The 19,635-nt window shown below is 35.7% G+C and overlaps 1 protein-coding gene across 2 annotated transcripts; it reads right to left on the bottom strand.

Annotated features, from left to right (window-relative positions):
* Window positions 1–9,035: 9,035 nt before the first annotated feature.
* LOC127087364 (beta-galactosidase 17) lies at window positions 9,036–19,339 on the bottom strand. Of its 2 annotated transcripts, XM_051028246.1 has the most exons (19): window positions 19,124–19,339; window positions 18,595–18,696; window positions 17,643–17,838; window positions 16,372–16,460; window positions 15,538–15,618; window positions 14,486–14,580; window positions 13,626–13,696; window positions 13,241–13,331; window positions 13,055–13,172; window positions 12,878–12,973; window positions 12,746–12,794; window positions 11,346–11,533; window positions 11,200–11,271; window positions 10,908–11,057; window positions 10,446–10,496; window positions 10,187–10,358; window positions 9,906–10,051; window positions 9,733–9,798; window positions 9,036–9,514 (listed from the first exon to the last, which is right to left on the bottom strand). In XM_051028246.1, exons 1-19 carry the CDS (start codon window positions 19,319–19,321, stop codon window positions 9,410–9,412), a joined length of 2,136 nt encoding a protein of 711 aa, XP_050884203.1. In that variant the 5' UTR covers window positions 19,322–19,339; the 3' UTR covers window positions 9,036–9,409. The 2 variants fall into 2 exon arrangements, with proteins under 2 accessions (XP_050884203.1, XP_050884204.1); XM_051028247.1 differs by lacking the exons at window positions 18,595–18,696; window positions 19,124–19,339 and having other exon boundaries at window positions 16,372–16,479; window positions 17,643–17,776.
* Between the last annotated feature and the right edge of the window lie 296 nt (window positions 19,340–19,635).

Here is a 19,635-nt window from a genome sequence, read left to right as displayed (position 1 = left end):
TCTTAAGGACCATCCCTCAAGAATTAGGAGATTCAAAATATGATCACCTCAACAATCATTAAATGTCATAATCATTAATGAACCAAAATCAAATTAAAAATAAAATAAAATAACATGATTTAAATAAACAAATGATAAACAAAATCAAATAAAACAACATGATTTAAATAAATAAATGATAAACAAAAAATAAAAGAAAATATGATAATTAATAAAATAAATAATATAACAAAAAATAAAAATAAGAAAAAAATAATAAAGGGTGAAAAGTATTAGAAGAAATAAAAATAAATAAAAATGAAATCATAAAAGAAAATAAAAAAATAAAATAAATCAAAAGGGGGTGCAAAAGAAAAAAAACAGGGGCCCAAAAACAAATGGGACAAGCCCAAGGGTGTTAAGGCCCATGTCTAGGTCTGGTTGACTAAGGGGGTCAACGTGTGGTCATTCCAATGACCAAGCCCCTTGGATTTAATCCAATGGTCCACACGTCATGCCAACGAGACTCCTTACAGCCACCAGATCGACATACTAAAAACAGTAGGATAGTCAAGTGACTCAGATTAAGAGGAATAAAATACATGTGCACTGACCAAACCACACTCAACCTAGGAGGCCACATCACTCCATCTGACCAATCAAAATACGCCAAGCATTATACTTGAATTCAACTAAAAGTGGAACGTGGGAAGCAACAGTCATGGCTTCGTCTTCAACCTTTTGCCACTCAAAATCGAAATCTCACAATCCTCAAACTCATGGCACAAACAAGGATCTATTGCACTCGGTTGGGATCACTGAAGTTTTCCCCATGCTCAGAATCCATTGATTCGATCTAAGCACATAGAATTTTGGGTTACAACGTGAAGAACAAAAAACCTAAATCAAAAATTAAATGGTGGGTGTGCAGTGATTGAAGCTCAAAACATGACGAGCATGGTGGTAACTTATTTGAAATGGTGGTGATTTCTACCTTATCAGAAAAGGTTGCAGAGGTGGATTTCGATGGAGTTGCAGAGCTCAGGTGAGCTTGTTTTGTGAAGCTTTCTTGGTCTGGTTAGCTTCAGGGAAGCTCCGGGAATGTGTTTGGATGTTTTTGTTATGTTGAAAATAGCTCAAATATTCCAACCGTATGATCTATTTTGATGCTTGTTTATGGGTGACTTCTGCAGGGATTTTATGGCTTTCAAGCTTGGTTTTATGAGGGAGAAGCATGTCCTATTTATAGGAAGATGATGGAGGATTAGGGTGTGTGGTAAGTGTCCAAATGAATGAATTTGTGTGAACTCGAAAAAAGTGAAAAAGAGGAGACTTGTTGGCTAAGGGTGAATGAGTTGGAACCTGCAATTTATCCTCCAACCTCATGCTCCGCAGAAGGGATTCTTTTGGTGAAACAATCGTGGTCCCCACTCATTCTGAAACCTCATTTTTTTGTACCCGAGTTTGGAAAATTTGTGCTTTCTTGGGACTTCATTTTTTGTTGCACATGTACCAACTTGCTACTTTCATTTGGGTCTGGAGTTGGTGCCTCTAATTGTTGTTGCATAAGCTTGGTTCAATTGGAATGGAATGCAAATGAATTAATGGTTTGGAATGGTTGTTTTGGGCTAGGTCTGGTTTGAGCATGCAGCTTGGCAAGACACGATCTTTAAGCTTGGGCCAATTGAAATTGGTTCGTTCATTTTAGGCTAAAGTTAGGTCAAACAATATTTGCCATGTCCTTAAAAGAGTGCAAAAATAATTGGGTCAAAATATGTTGTGAGGTAAAAATGACATATAGGTGCAAAGAGGTGGTCATTACATGATTTTGGGTCTGCCTAGGCAACTTGACCTGTTTTGGCCAATCCCAAATTTAGGGTCCTTAGGTGTTGAATTAGGTTTAAGATCTTGAAACAAAGTTGGAGAGGAGTCCATTTATGATATTTGGCTCGAACTAGATCCCCAAAAGATTGGAAAATGAGAAAGTTAGGGGGTTCAGACCAAATGGTAAGCCAAACTTGCCAAATCTAGGCCAAACCACCATGCCCTAACTTGCATTCTTGATGATTCTTGAATTCCATGGCACAATGATGATTATTTGAATACCAAATGAGGAAGTATTGATTGAACCCATGCATTGATGCTTTGTAATATAATCATGTGCCATGCTTATGAATGAACCTATGTGATTTTAAATTGATGATTTAAAGTCCAAACCAAAACTTTCACTTGTATGGCCATGTATGAATGAAATGGATGGATACTTAGTGAATGAAGATTGAAATTTATGGAAATTAGGATTTTGGAAATATGTGTTGGCTTTGGTCAATGTTGACCAAAAAGTCAACTCTTGACCAAAGTCAAAGTTGTGATTTTTTGCATTCTTTTTTTGGGTAAATGGTATGGTTATGGATGGAATTAACTTGAATGGATGTAAATGGACCAATGGATTAATGAAATCATGATATGAATCAAAACAACAATAAATGACCAAATGAAATGCATCACAAGCTATGGATCACTAGCAAAATTGACCAAGACCAAACAAATTAAGCAAGGGAACTTAGGCAGATGATTGATGGAAAATGTATGATAAAAAGATCAAATTCAATCTCCATGAAGTATGGTTTCCTTCAAGGCCAAGGTTAAAGTAATAAATCACAATGCCAAATGATGACTTGGACAAGTCATAAGGATCAGAGAATTAGGGTTAAGGCCCATAGATGACCAGATAAACAAACAAAGCTTCCAATCAATGCCCACCATCCAATTAGGGTTTTAGAAGTGAATGAGGTGACTTGGGTAGTCTCACAAGGTCAATGAGTGCTTGAAGTTGAAAATTAGGGTTTTAGGATGGATTAGACATATCCCAACATGATTAAGAGATCTTGGTGGTCCTCAGATATGAATATCATGCCTTGAGTCCATGTAGCATGCTCTCTTATTATGAATGCACATGTAAATGAGGTGATGATATGGGGAATTTATGCCTACGCATTAGGGCCATGAAAGTTGTATAAGAGGTAGGGTAAATTTGGGGTATGACACTGCCCAAACTACTAGTAATCCACATGCTTTTGGCATTCAAATGACATCAAAACTAACATAAATGGTAATTTATCACCTTTCATCTACCTTTGCGCTGATGAATAGTGGTTTCAAATGATACATCATTCCCGGGTCAGGTTTCTCGAAGATAGACCATTGTTCTTCGACCACGTCGTTATTCATGATGTAGTAGCAAATAGGCTTTTAATTAGCCACCTCGTATTGTGTATAATCCTCATCGGTTTCAAACACTTCTGAGGCTCGATCATATTCCGCATGCAAAATTGAAACTATGTCACAATTAATTTGCAAATCATCTTCAGACTCGTCGTCGAAATTATTGTCGACCATCTTGTCATCAGGCAGTGGTGTGCACTTCGGCTCTTTATCTAATGGTTGAGGCATGTACTGGGGTGTTTCCTCCTCTGGTTAAGGAGTGTAGTCTGGCGCCTCCTCGTCTGACTGAGGCAAGTACTCAAGCATTTTCTCCCTAGGCTTTTAGCCATCTTTAACACGTTATGCCACCTTTATAGAAGGACTTTTGTTGTTCACCCTTTTATCCTTCTCTACTTGTTGCTCTGGGTAAGGCATATTCTGATCCTTTGACATAGTTGAGGGGCGATTTGCCTCAGGGGCTTAGTTTTTGTTAGCGAAGGCCTTATTTTCAGCCTTCTTCTTCCTTTGATGACGCCTCCACTTGGTACGCGTAATTGGGTTGTTACCCTTATAAGTTTGGGGAATGTGAGACCTTCCCTTCTGGACTTTGTGGTTGCCTTGATCTTGGATACCCACCTTAGGGTCGACCTCTTTCCACTTTGGTTAATTCACCCCCTTCTGATTGAGGGATTTCACCCATTTGTTCTTAGGCACATTTGCTGGTGGGAGAAATGTCCTCTAACACGGCTGTCGAAATTGCCTCTTGTATTCTTTGTTTCTGCGAGGGCAACCGCGGTTGCTCGGGGCAAATCTAGCAGTTTGGATTCCTCTTCTGCCTGTCCTTGGGTCGTACCTCCTGGTATTCTCCACCTTCGTTTCCGCTTCTTCGTTAAAAACAGCATTGCACATTGGGCACAACATCGTTTTGGAGTCGTTAAACTTGCAGCGCTCCAAAAAGTCAATCAGACCCTCTTTAACCTGGGGGTAGACCGTCTGCATCTCAGAATCGGAAATAGTAGAGATCTGCTCGCCCTTGTCAACTTCCATATTAAATCCCTCAATGGCTCCAACCATCATAATCTCTAGGGGCTCAGCATAGTGAGCATCTCCAGTCTACATAGGGTCGGAATCCACCCTCATATCTGACTTTGGATTTTCGCCAAACTAGAGCTCGTCGTCATTCAAAGCTTTCTGAACTAAATCTCTGAAAATAACACATTGATACGTTTTATGACCCCCAAAATTATGGTACTTACAAAAACCTCTCTTTTTCCTTTGTTCTACAAGAGGCATTTTTAAACCTTAATGCACTATGATTTGCCCATCTATAACTAACAAATCAAATATTTCGCCGTATTTTGTTATGTCGAAGGTGTAAGTTTTAGCGACAAATTTTTTGTTCTTGCTGGGCTCGATGGGATCCTTCCCATTCGAAGGCTTCAACAATTTACATATATAAGGAGGCCCTGGCTTTAGCTCGGCCATATTTACCTCTCTCTCTTCGAGATATTTGTCGCCCCTATCATACAAATAATTGGCTTCCTCAATGTAAGTGACTTTCTCCTTTTTCTGGTACTTATTCATTCTACCTTTTTCAGCTTTCAATCGTTCGACTTGGAAAACCCTATCTTCCAATTGGGCCATATCCCTAAGGTAATTAGTGTCTAATTTCTTCCTAATTGAGTAGTCTAGGCCCCTAGCAGCCATTTCGACCAGATCGTGTTCATGAACTTGTGTAAGGTACCTTGCTTTAAGAAGTTTAAACCTGTTGAGATAATCATCAATGGAGTTAGGGGTTTTTCACCTAACACTAGCCAACTCTTTCAGGCTTATTTTCGACTGGCCCATGTAAAAATGTTTGTGGAACAACCTCTCTAATTGACTTCATGTTTGGATAGAGTGTGGAGGTAATGTAGTGAACCATGTGAAGGCGTTTTTTGTAAGACAATTTGGGAAATACTTTATCTTCATTCTTGTTGTCTTCTATGTAGCCTACTTCAATTTGATACCTGGCGACATGTTCGACCGCCGACTCACTCGTGTCGCCAGCAAACTTAGTGAACTTGGGTACTTTCCAACTCTTGAGTAATTTTGTTTGTCGAACATATTCTGACAAATGAGATATAAAGTTAGGCATGTGGAGGCCTACATTGAGGCCACTCTGGGCCAAAATCTGTTCGACCACACTTGTTATGTTATTGTGCCCGGCGAAGTTATTTTGTTGAACATTTAGAAGGACTTAATCTGCATCCTGGTTCCTGAGAACCATTAGGGGTCTGGGGTTGGCTTGAGCCACGTACTCCACTTCTTCCCTATTTGGGATCGGGTCATGTCGAAGCCCTTGATTTTGTCTTACATTCTCTTGGACCAATCCATTTTCAGGAATTTCTACTTGCCTCACATTCGATATCTTGGGAGTTGGTCGAGAAGGTATCTGGGGTGTGCCAAAGAAATCAGTTATTCGCCCCTTTTGGTTTTCCAACAACTCATATGCTTAGTTTGTGTTTGTAATTAGTGGGTTGAAAATAGTCCCTATTTACTGGGTGAGAGTGTTAATCAACTCCCGATTACTCTCATCCATTTGTCGCCTCATAGCCATCATATAAGTGGTATTCGAAGATGGTGTTGTCTAGGGGATATAGCATATCCCTCCTGGTCAACCCATATTATTGATGGTCGACGCAAAGGCATTCTAAGGGTTATACAATGGCGTTGTTGCCACTGCATTGTCACTATACGTGGACATGTTAGTATGCAAGTCAGTCATCATCGACGTTTGCATGTCATAAGGGTAATCTCTATTATTCATTGGTATAGAAAAACCAAACAAATGCCTTGCGACCATAGGGTTAAACAAGGCAATTCCTGACTGTGGTGGGGGAGTTACCCCTTGTGATGGCACTGGTACAACTGGCGTTGACAACATTGTTAGAACAGTTGTCCTAATCGGTGTTGATATGACTGCATCTTCAATCGTTGACCTGACTAGTTGTTCTACCATGTTTTGGGTATTATTTTGTGCACTAGTATTATCTGCAAAAGGGCACGTCATTCTCAGCAAAGACTTTCCACTCCTTAAACGCATGCAAACAACCCATGAATGCTCATAAATGTAAAGCAAATTTTATAAGAAAATTGTGTATACCTATACAAACTAGAAAGTTTAGCGCAAGTCCCATTGGGCGTGCCAATTTGTTTACACTGAAATTTTATAAACAATCGCTAGTCTCTTAATTAAAGGTTACAGGCAGGATAAACTAGTGAATCATATGAGGTTGTGCTAATATTCTTGACTTGTAATTTTTGTTTAAGAAAGGATGCTACTTCGACACAGTCGAAATAGTTATAGTGACAATGTGAAAATATAGTTTTGACAGGAATAAAACAGATTGTTGTAGTAAAGCAAAAGCGAAAAGAAAATACTAAAAGATGTATAAACGAAAGTAATTGGACTGGAAAAATAAATTGAATTGAAATACTTTTGCATTAAAGTAAAGATTTGGTGTTTCATGGTTCCTACATTCTCTCAATGAATACTATTTTCTCTTAACGTTGATACTTCGAGTGTAAGTGAGATTCTGTAGTAAAATGAACACCTTTAATTCTACAAATGAAATCCCTATATATACTAGTAAGAAATAATTGCTCCCAAAGTTCAAATCTTCAATTTTCACCACGTAGACGCTTGCATGCCTTTCACCTTGCATTTCCTCCATGTGTCCTTCAGACTATATAACTCCAAAAGCAATTATCATATTTGAACGTGATATCTGCGCACCCAAATAACCGCTTCCTCGACGCATTTGCTGTTGTCGAGAACTCTGTTGTCGAAATGTTTCCACAATATTCCAAGAAATGCTAAGTCCCAATTTCTCCTTGTTTGGGACCCAACACTACACACAAGTCATCAAAAAGTCGACATGTCTCTTACTATGACCTGTTTGCTGAGGCATTTTCCTCTGTCGAAAATCCCAGCTAACAGATGGTAATTGTGGATATCGAGTTGTTTCGGCTTTATTTAGTAAAGGAGAAGATAATCATACACTTTTCTGCAATCAACTTATCCAAGAGTTAGGGACTCATAAAGATTCATACACGACTATACAGAAAGAAAGAACACTTCGATGAAGTTTATGAGTCTCTTGTTCCTTACCTTAGCGGACTAGCACCGGAGACAAAATGGATGTGCTTCCTTGAAATGGGTCACCTCATAGTATGTGTGTATGATATGGTGTGTGTTGATCTTACACGATACGGTTTTTCGAAAACCTTTTTTCCATTGTGTACTGCCCCATCTCAAAATCCAAATGATCGTATTATGTGTAGGGTGGCTTTCAAAATCACAACATTTTCTTCAAGTTTTCTTGAAACCGGAATACCCTATATCACTTACATCACCGAAGTGGACAGTTCATTCAACAACCAAAGTCGAGACTTGGTCGGATCATTTTATGAAAAGAATGCAAGAGTTTGAAAATTGAACAATATTGAAAGAGAATCAAATGCACAAAAGTCAAATGCTTACCACCCATAGATTTAGTCGACGACATATGTTTCAATTCTTTTTAATTCACTGTTTAGCCGGACAAATAAGTGTATGTAATTGTCTCACAAATATAAATTAAGTGTAATATATTCAACATTTGTTCATATTGTGTCTTAATGTATTTTTTATCTTTCCAGTGCAAACATTTGTTCTTTTTTATATAAAAAAAGTTTTGTTTCAAAGGTTATGTTTTCAAACCTATTCAGGAGAGGTTCCGGAGATGCATCTCCAGAATAAAATAATAGGGTGCAGAATTGGAGATATATCTCCGGAATCAGTATGTCAGTTTTTGAGTGGTCCATATTGATCTATGACTTCTATAAATTAAGGTGTTCTTGTTTCTTGTTTCAAGCAAACTGAAAATGTCTCAAATGTCACAAATAAATATTAACTGGTATGCTCCTACTCCAACGGAACTCTCAGGCAAAACTTTAAACTCACCGAATACACATCTCTTGCAGATATTACAGACAAAGTTCATTATTTACAATCGAAGAATTGTGAAACTCAAGTACCGTTTACCGTCGATTGACAACAGAGTGAAGATTAAGTTTAATTACTTTGAACTCAAGACAGATGCAGGTGTAAGGGCTATGTGGAATATTTTTTCCGTTTCGAAACAAAATTTTTACTCAAGTTGAAAACGATGATTCCAAGATCGATCGAAGATATTTTTAAGATGTTGAAGCGTCCACCTGAATATTGAAGTGTAATGTTGTATTTTATGTTAAAATCATTTATGTAATGCTTATTTTATATTATGAATATTAATTTTATTGTCAAAATACATATTTTTTGTGTCTATTTTTTATTCTGAAGATATATCTACGAAAATATACCTGAGATGCAGCTCCGGTATTGAAAAGACACTATTTACATGGCATCATTCAGAATGACATGCATTGAGTATAGCATTCGGAAATGCATCTTCAAAAATTCAATATATTTTAAAATTTTCACGTGGTACCTAAAAAACATATAGGATGCATTAAAAAATCCTTAAAGCACAGCAAAATGGTCATTTTGTTTGAAAGGGAAAAAGTTGATAAACTAAGTTGATTTATTACCGCATCAATTACAGCCAAACACCGACATGAGTTAGGCAATGTATTTTCAAGATTAGAAAAGGTTGTTTCAAGATGAATCGATTAAAATCGACTAACTTCTAAAATGATGAAACATCATTGCAATGTATTGGAACCGTGTTTGACCATATAAACGTGTACAATGTTTCTCAACACAACCAATTAAGCCTGTTCAATGGTTGTGACGGAAGAATCATTGTTTGAAGAGATGAACCATTGCAGGAAGAGAAAGAGAGCTCGTGCTAGATCCTCTGTTTTAACACATTTATGAGTACTATAGAGAGTTGTCAATTACTAACAAAATGTTTGGATCTGCTTTGTCTTGCAATCAAATGCACATCAATTCAAAGCTCCAAAGCATGGCATTAAACTTGCCATCGAGGGTAACCATGAAAATACAAATTTCCAGACAGTAAACATAGGTAACGCACCATATTGAATCAACTTGTCATGAAGTTTTGCTTCACATGTTGTCTTACAAGCATAACAACAATGATTATAAGAGGGTTCTTAACAAAAGCCATGCCTATAAACTCTAAACCTTCAGCTTCTCTCAATATGTTTTCAAAGGTCAAGCACATTTTCTTACATGGTATTACATCCGATGGATGTTCATCCCATTAAAGCCGCATGTGAAATCTGGCTCATCAACCGTGTGCACCACAAGTTTGGGGTCCGGAGATTCCAATTCAAGTATTACCTGTACATTGGTTGACAAGGTGCAATCACAGTCGCACCATCAATCAAGTTATGATTCTCATTTAGAAAAGGCAAGTTACTAAATGACAGCTAGAACCTTGAAGTTCAAGTAACACTTATGTTAACAGGTGATGACTTAAGATAGATAAATTTACATTAAATATACAATAATAAATGATAGAGATAGATACATATATAATAGCTATTTCCAAGCCATACCAAAAAATTATCTCCATGCTTAAGGACTGGAGCAGGAACGTAGAGAGTGCACTGTGGTCCTTTCAACTATTAAAGAACCATAGTTAATGTTCAAAAGAGAGAGATAACGAAGTAATAAATCATGTAGCGTAGTTGCAAATATAATTGATTCAAGAGTAAATAAAGAATTTTACCGGCCAATATCTTCCAAGATTGAAGTCATTAACAAACACAATGCCTTTTCCCCAATTGTTGAATGACAAAAATGTATCCTTGATCTGACTTGATTTACCGATGAAGAAGTGTCCTGAATAAAAAGCTGGTTCTTTTGAAGTATTTTCTGCAAAAGAAACAAACACTTAGGTTATCAAGATAAAATCCAATGAAGTGATGACTGAGTATAATGAGATACAAATAGAACCGTGATTGGAAAAGTATCATGTTTTTCTTTCCATGGCTATTTTGGCACACATACCAGACTTGTTCATCAACCTTTTCCTGGAGGTTGATATTCCACTGAATGCAGAATATGTAGCCTGCATGATGGGATTATAATTTGGCACTTCATTTAGATTGTGCAGAGGAATAGGGAACATTCTCCATCCTTGTAATCTATTCCTGTCTAGATAAACTGATGACAGAATGCCCTGTAGAAGTTGTGACAAAGATCAACCAATATCACAATCAAACCCTTAGAGAAGCATCATCATATATTTCATATTCATGACTTTTACCTTCCTATCAAAAATGAAAGGCCCGTAATTTACACGACCCATGTTTTCAACCTGCATAAGGTGGGAAGAATAGAAAACATTCAAAATCCCATGAAACATTAAAAGTTTAGCTGTGTTATCTTAATATGTATAAATGCATAGCTTCTATAGTCATAGTTAACCAACTATACAAGTATATAACTAAATTTATGAGTTGTTTAATAATAAAGTTTACACGAACGGTATAAAATGATCCAACCACACACTAAAGTTAAAATCGCCAATAAATGTTTAAATTCCCTGGCATTTCCTTATCCTCATAATGAAAGACGAGGATAGTATTAGGACTCCTATCTAGTGAAAAGGTTGAGAAATTAAAACTTGTTTTATACCTGGACATATGCATCTCAAATGCTCAACTCAACCCTCCAAAATATTTTTTCTGACTAAAAGAAATAAGAATACATTAAAAAAGGTATATACCAAAATATATAAGTTGATGTTAGAATGGCATTGAAATTCAGGGAGGCTGAGTTTTTTATTCAACCATCTTTCCACAGTACCAACATAAGTCGGTCTTGCACCCCTTCCTTCAGAAGAACATGAGATAAATACTTGAGCTCTGTCATTCACCTGCATATTGGCAATTCTAATATTTAGAAAAGCTAAATAATTTCGAGATAGATAAGACATTCTCTAAATTTTATTGGCTAATAGAAATACGATGAAAACAGATAAAAAGCAATGAGAATTAATGAAAGGGTTCAAACAGCACCTTTGGTATGGACAAAATTCTTCCCCCTCTCCGTGCTTCGTATTCAGTGACATACAATAAAAAACCAAAAAACTGAACACACATCATCAAGCTTCAATAGTATACCATTTAGGGAATTGGCATCAGTATGAACAGCATCAACATACCTGGCCCACATTCTCCATTGACATTGGATTTTTGGATTTAATAGCATTGGAAGAATTGGTGAAATCAAACATATCAAATAAGGATGACTGTCTTTGTAAGTGGATTGGTCCATATGTTGCCTTTTTATTGTCAGAAGGAATAGATGGAAGAGGTACAGAGCTATATCGGGCTATAACCCTCCGAATCGCTGAAACATATATAAACACAGTTAATATTCTGCTTGAACGATCGTAGTTAAATTAAAAAGTTCAACAGATATTTGAAAAAAAAAAGGAAACATAATTATCATTTGGGTCATTGAAAAGATATTATGCAGTGACTAATTTACATCTGAACTTGTTTTTGGCTTGATGCCTTTCTATTTGCTATTCCTTGTATAAATAGAGATTACAGCCTATACAAGTATTTACAACAAATAATTACAATTAATGAGAACAAATCATTTCTAATTTTCCCTGTAGAGGCTGCACAAATGTGCAACCTATTCTAGGAACAAACTAGTAAATGTAACTAAGGAGGCAAATCAATTTGTAATTACATTTATATGGTAGTACAAAGTGATTAAAGTATTAAAAGTTTTAGACTGTAAATTCTTCATGATAAGTTAAAAATTGTTGGAAGTTGTTGAGATTGCACATGACTAGAGGTATGTCCAAATTATCTTCATAAGGCTTCGACAATACTCACCAGGCTTGATTTTCTTGTTGAGTTAGGCCTAAATCCAACTTCTAAGATAGTGTCACAACCTACTCTAGATTCTGCAGTTGTTCAGTCCTGCAAACATTACACCCAAATTTCCAGGACCAAGCGTGACGGGTGTTGAGACTCAAATTGGATAGTGATATGGCTTGAACAATGGTTATAATGGGGCTAATCTCACCCTAGGAGTTAGATTTTAGGATTTAGTAAAACTTAAAGTCCAAATTCTAACTTATATCAAGAACTAATTTAGAATTATCTCTAACTTTTGATGCGGAATCTCAGCACAGCCTTTACGTCCTAGTAACAGATTAACAGAAGTATTTAGGACTATAATTAAGACCCTCCACTGAAAGTCACTAAAATTATGTGTATTTTTTTTAACATCTTATTTTATCTTTAAAATATTACATATGCGGCTTCTATGGGCTTAGGAATATGTAAAATCCATTTCTTAGAAGATTACATCCGTAACACCCCTCAGGTGGGGAGAATTTGAAATGGAAATCTAGCTGAGGCCTCAAGTTTCTATTTCACCTCAGTGACTAACTATTGTTTGCACATCATCAAAACATATTTTGGGGTAGGGAAATGCAAATACTCACAAGAAAAAGGGAAGCTTATGAAAAATATAGCCAACAAAATGAAAAGTAGAGAATCGATAGCTAGAAAATGAGAGAAAAACACAGTCTATAAATACCATTGAATTTTGAATTGTCAACATCACCAGCTTCCCTGATCGGGGCATCCTGCATTTGAGATAGTCCAGTTTGTAATGTGCATACCATAATTAAAAATAGAAGGTGCAAGCATGAGTTTAAAAAATCCTAACATAATCGTATGAAGTGAGATCAGGCTTGTAGTCAGCCTCGTTTGCACCAGTATTTGCTCCATTATAAAATCCGAAGTTTGAACCACCATGTGCCATCTGAAAATTAGAAGATCCAATTCAAAAGGATCAATCATAATGTGGTTTTCAAACAGTACAAAGGCATAGGTTGCGACAGACATATAGGACTGCAGAACCATTTTTTCTCAAAATTTCTTCAAGAGCAGCTGCTGTGGAATCAGCATCAGTCTTAGCATTTTTCTCTCCCCAATGTGTAAGCCACCCAGTGTAAAACTCGCTGATAAGACAAGCACTCTTTAGTATCTAGAATAATAAACAAAAAGTAGTCCACACTAATAAACTTACGTTGACAAAGGTGGCGATTTTCCTGGGGCGTTGAACTCCTTCTGTAACTTGAATATGGGCCAAGGATCATCACCGGTAGTGAAGTCAACAGCTATAAAAAGATAATATGCATTAGGTTATACAATCAAATATGGTCAAAGCAATGGATACCACATACTATACAGAAATATGTAGTTAAATGTCAACATAAGTCTATTAACTAATATGTAACGCCCCTAATGTAATAAAATGAGATACTAAAGAAATAAAAGATTAATGTCGGGAAGGAGGGAGAGAAAGAGCTGGATTAGAGAAGATATATGTTTGTAAGACCTTAAGAGCTGGATTAGAGAAGATATATGTTTGTAAGACCTTGTTAACATCACTTATAATATTGGAATTTCACCTGAAAACACACTATCCCCACGAATAGTTCCTTTTTCAAGATTTTCTCTAGACCCTCCATCTGTAGTGTATCTGACAACAGGAAACACAAAAAAATAATAAGAAAGTAGATCTTCCTCTGACTGCCCTTGATATTACATTTCACCATAATCAGGTTAGGTTTGGGATTTTTGGGGTATACTTGTACATTAAAGTAGAAGTTGAAGTTTAGTTCCATGTTGCAGCTTCAAACCAACCTACCCATTCAAAAATTCAATACCTTACACTTAACAAAATGCTGCCATTGAACATTATCTCATTTATCTCTCTTGTCTGGAGTTTTGAGGGAGCCCAAAAGAAAGGGACGCGCACCTATGGGCCAAGTAACAAACCACAACTAGGAACTTAACGTCACATCTTCACACAAAACCTTAAGGCATTTGGAATACAAGTCTATCATCTTATATCGTTTTCATTTAGCTACATCTAGTTGATGTGCCCTTCAAGTCTAGGACAGGACTGGACATATAGTGTTCAGACACCTATATGAGTGGCCCAATATTGGGATTCGAATAGACTCTAATATCATGTTAGAAATATGGGAGAATGATTGCCCAAGTCTTTATGACAAGTACATCGGCCATTTAACTAGCAAACGTGAGATCTTAACAAACCACCTAGCCATAAATCTAGCGGATGTGGGACTTTGACAATCTCAGCCTTAAGAAGCTCACTCTAAAAGTGTGTGCAGGTAAGAGGGGGAGTGGGCCATTTCAACAACAGTCTTCTGTTATAAGATCTACAATTCTAAATCATATTACAGCAGAATACATCAGTTCAAGAACAATGAAAGATAGGCCTAAAAAACTTAAAAGCACATACAGAATAGCATCATGCCCAAGATGACCTCTAGCTAGTGTTATCAGGTGTTGGAGATATGCTTTATCATCTCCATATGAACCATATTCATTTTCAACCTGTGTCAAACAATGTCATATGTTAATTTATTTCTCCTTTCATGAGATAAATGGTTAAAATTCAAAAGAGAAGAACTACATAAATCTTAAATATTCAAACACAAAAACTTTAAGTCCTAAACCAACACAGAATTCAAGTATTTAAAACCTCACAACAATAGGAGAATATCTTTGTATTTAGACAAACTATCTTCAACTAAATGCTAACAGATGATGATACATAATTTTAGTTTTTGAGAAACAAATAGAATGAAAAATGTTAGAATACTGCCTAGGCTTCTTATGGTTTTTCGAGTCTTGTGATGTTAGTGGTCTGGGCTTGTATCAGTCTAGTTCAACATACAATATTAGCAGTTGACACAGACTATTAGTAATAGGTATTAGTGGTTTGCCTCTAACACATATCACATTAACTGTTAGAACAGCAACCAGTATAGAAGATTAAAGAGAAACGAAAGTAAAAGATAATGAACACGATTGATCTTTGTTAACGCAACAGTTCGGCCAATGGTGTCTACCTCTGCGACTATAGAGCAGCTATAGTTCCTTTTATTTCTATGATAAATTAGGGTCACAGTGTTACAAGAAATATATATATAATACTACGACTCAGTTTACAATAATACCCATTAACCGTACCGCGGGGACTACCTCCCCCGCATTCCCCGGTCACCCACCCACAACAAAAAGTTGGGCCTAACACACATTTGGAGTTTCCACATATTGTGTTCCTCTTTGTCTTAATATGAGTCATACTCATCATTAACTATACATAATGACTCCTCATTTTCCATCAAACCCCTGTAATTTTGGTATGGGAATTCTTCCATTTTCCAACATAAGTACCTAGACTTTCTGTTTCTGAAATCAGAACATACTTTATGCTTTGCAAACATCTAGTATAATAATGTCAATCAGGCAAATAGATTTGTCCAATTCTACCAAAAAACAACATACCTGAACCATTATTATAGGGCCTCCATTGTCATATAGGAGAGGAACAAGTTTCGGAAGCAGCTTGCCCCACCATCTTTCAACCTTACATAAAAAACTATAGTAAGTGCAAACCTCAATAATAATAATGAATAAACACATAAAGACGTACAACAAATGTTTTCAAGAAGATAAATGTTTTAATGAATGTCAAAGTTTTTAGATGCACAATTTAGATTTGCTTACAAAAAAGCTATCAGCATAACAATCACAAGGGTTTATTTAACCTATTCCCTGTAAACCACTAACATGTTGTTACAGTGAAACCACAAACAAATTCACCTTTTCTTTCCAGTAAATAACTACTAAACACTGATTTAGTTAAGCACAGCCTGTGACTGTGGCATATTAAGAGAAGACCCCAATGAGGTTGTTTCAGAGGTAACTGCTGGCCCAAAGAGTGAAAGGAAGTAAAAGCAATCTTGACCTCCAGGCTATTTTGTTTAAACACTCTCTCTTATGACTGGGTGAAGGTGCACCTTTATTTCTTAGCATCACCCCAGTACCATATAAACTATCACTATCAAGCAGTGAGGGCTTCACCAGTTGTAGGTTCCACAAGCTGAAATGATTCACCCAAAAGTCGTAGGGTTGACACAGGACTCACTAAGCCAATGTAATGCAATTAATAATGAGCATTGTAAGACTCCCACATAAAAAGAGAATAATGCGGCTATATATGAGATAGAAATCTAGAAGGAAAAAACATAAAACACAAACCCAACCACAAGATTAGTGATTAGGAAGTTAGTTGCAATGTAGATCAATGTTATCATAAGCATAATAAGTATAGCATACCAGTTTAAGAAAAGCAGGATCAGATGATCTTGGTATGGGGGATGGGTTCATGGAAGATAACCAACTTGGGAAACCACCCCAGTCCCACTCTGAAATAAATCACTGTGGCTGTCATCATATTGAATTCTTGATCATCATTTTTAACAAAGTATCAACACCAATGCACATGGAAATTGTAAGGGGAAACTAAGTAAATTGTAAAAAAAAAAATTAAAAAAAAAAGATATCAAAATAGAAGACTTATAGAGCTGTAAAAATTAGCACACAGCATATCCAAGCCAAATGATCATTTTCTTCTTAAATTAAAATAATTATGCCAAAAGTTGACAACGGTTGGCTATACGAAATTTGGATTGTGTTGTTGTGCCTGGCTCTTATCTATGAAAAACTTAGTCGCTCTGCCCCCGAAAATTTAAGCACATTGCGGAACCTTGTTGAATCTGTTTTGCCTTTTTCTTGCAATTACTCTGTTTACTTTAGATTCCAGTTGTTGTGTACAACAAACTGGCATCAAGAAACACCATCTGCATTATCTTGTTTGGCCATACTATTAGGGAGAAATGACTATTGTCATCATGGATCAGGATAGAATCATGCAAATCTACCCGATCAAAAAGTCATGATAGAGAGATCATCAAAAAGTCATGATAGAGAGATCGTTACAGTTTATAATTTTTTACAAACAAATTGCAATTATGCATGATAAAGGGAAAACAACGTAAATGAATTTCATACATGTCATTTATGATGTTTATAGAACAGAAATGTAATGCAATTAGAAGAACAAACACATCGGAGAAGTACAATTAGAAAAAGATTTTACTGTTAAATTATTTAGCCCAATCACCTCAAACTGGATGGTTGAGTATGGAGAAATGTGGTTTACAATTTCAAATTAAGATTTCTTAAATATTACTCTAAATTTAAGCAAGTGAATCTAATGTAATTATAATATGCCATAAAATCTGGTTAGATACTAGTACTGAATAGAAAAATCAGTGGGAAAATTTAAAAATATCATTCTTTATGTACAACCATCAAATGAATTTTAGAAAATCTAGCTTCACAGAACTTTGCAGGATAATAAGGGCTTATAATACTGCTTTCTTGTTATAAGAAATACACAAATCTAAGAGAGGACATAACAAAATTACATTATCCGCTAACATGGCATACATGAAAACCAGCAAATTATATTTTACCAAAGAAACTAAAAGCTTAAATGGTAAAGAGAGAAACTAGGTATTTGCTTAGGTTATGGGAGAGCTAACCTGCACATATGTATGGTCCAGGTCGAACCATCACAAGAAGATCGAGTTTGTGACAAAGGTTTAGGAATGATTCAATATCTGCAAAACCCTCAAAAACAAGCTTTCCCGGTGTTGGTTCATGCAAATTCCAAGGAACATACGTCTGAATTGTGTTCAAGCCCAATGCCTTGGCTTTTAACAGTCTATCTTCCCAATACTGCAAATTAGAAGGAAAATAGTATCACCATATGAAAGCGTTTAAAATAAATTACTTATGATGTCCAAAAGAATAACGGCGCAGACTTCATTCATCAATCTGTTTTATCCTTATGAGGAAGATAGGAAGATTACAAGAGGTGCCAGGTGCAACCACAGCTAGCTCCACTTTCTTGTTATGCTTTAACACTACAGTTAGTATGTCTGAATTCTAATGTAAGAAAGACTGTAGAAAGAATTTGACTACAAGCCAACTTTTCTAAGAAATTGGTCATTTCAAATATAGTACAGAAGTTTGAATGCATGCGCAAATTTTCATAGCCAATTATTTTTGAAGTCTATATCTAGTTCTATCCTCATGAAGAACGGTTAAAGAAGCAACAATCTGATTAAAAGACCTTCATAGCAGAACATAGTTGAACCAAGATATCTATGATGCTTATAATGATTGCAAAATTTCCACCATTTCTAACGGTGTCTTCGTATGGGAATAAATTCAAAGCATATTGACTCCTACTGACTTGTAAATTAGCAGGCAAATATTCTTTCAAAAAGTTACTAATCCTCCTTTAGGAATTCACTTGTGTCCCATCACTTCAAAATGCCGGTGAGTATGTACGTAAAATACATGAAAAGAACCAAAAATGCAATAGTATTGTCATTGACAACCATACAATTACGATCTGCACACTATGGAGTATGGACAGTTTTCAAAAATCCGTCTAACAAAATTAATACATGTTAGCAAGATGTGTACCTCCGGATGCACTCGAAAATAATGCAAGTCACCACCAATGATCCGAAAAGGTTCGCCATCTTTCCAAAACATATCATCTGCAATCTCAAACTTCCTATGGACCTGATTAAAACAATTGCAGAGGACCTAAGTTAGAAAACATCAAACAAACTATAGATCAAGTTACCTCAAAATGAAAAAATATAAAAAATTATAATAATAATAATACATGACACATTTAAAAACAGTTAAAAATCAAACATATTTTTAGTAACAGTCCCAGTATCACTCATTCAACAAGAAGAACAGTTTATAGCAACTACAATCACTCCATTCTTAATTCTCCTAGCAATTTGGTAAGAAAACCTAAAAATTATTGCAAAAACTAACTATTATTATTTGTTCAGATTAATTTATTTCTGTTGACCATAGCATTTAACAAACCTATAGTTCAGATATCAAAAATAGAGAGTTAATTGACGATAAACACCGAGAAACTATATGAAAGTAAGAAAAGTAATTCTGGCGGGAAAAGAGTAAAGGAATGTACTTTTTTGGGATGAGAATGATGAGCGTGATGGCGAGATTGAATGGAAGGAAGTGGAGCGAAAACAGGAACGATTACAAAGGCACAGAAAGCTATGAAGGAGATGAAGATCAAGAGAATGGTAGCTTTGGAGCTTCGGTTCTTCGCCATCGCCGGCAGTGTGGGAGCACCGGAGTTGGTCTTCTTTGGTCGCAGTATCATTCACACCAACTGCGAAATATATTTTATTATAAACTTTAATTTAATGATATTTATAAACAAAATTGTTCATTTTATTTTATTTTTTGAAAAAGTTAAATGTTCATTTTTTATGTATTATTTTTTGATTTTGTACATTTAATAATATAATATTATTATTAATTTTTAAATAATAATTCTCTTTTTTTTAAAATAAATATTTAGGAATAATTATGATAAAAATATAATTAATGATATCTTAAACTTTGCAACTGATAATTAAAAAAGAACAAAAAAATTATTAAAAAATTGACACTTAAAAAAAACAGAGAGAATAT

This window comes from Lathyrus oleraceus, chromosome 5, assembly GCF_024323335.1.
Source record: "Lathyrus oleraceus cultivar Zhongwan6 chromosome 5, CAAS_Psat_ZW6_1.0, whole genome shotgun sequence".
In the NCBI taxonomy this organism is placed as follows: Eukaryota; Viridiplantae; Streptophyta; class Magnoliopsida; order Fabales; family Fabaceae; genus Lathyrus; species Lathyrus oleraceus.
Note: the sequence above shows the minus strand (reverse complement) of the source record. Positions and strands in the feature narration are given on the sequence as shown.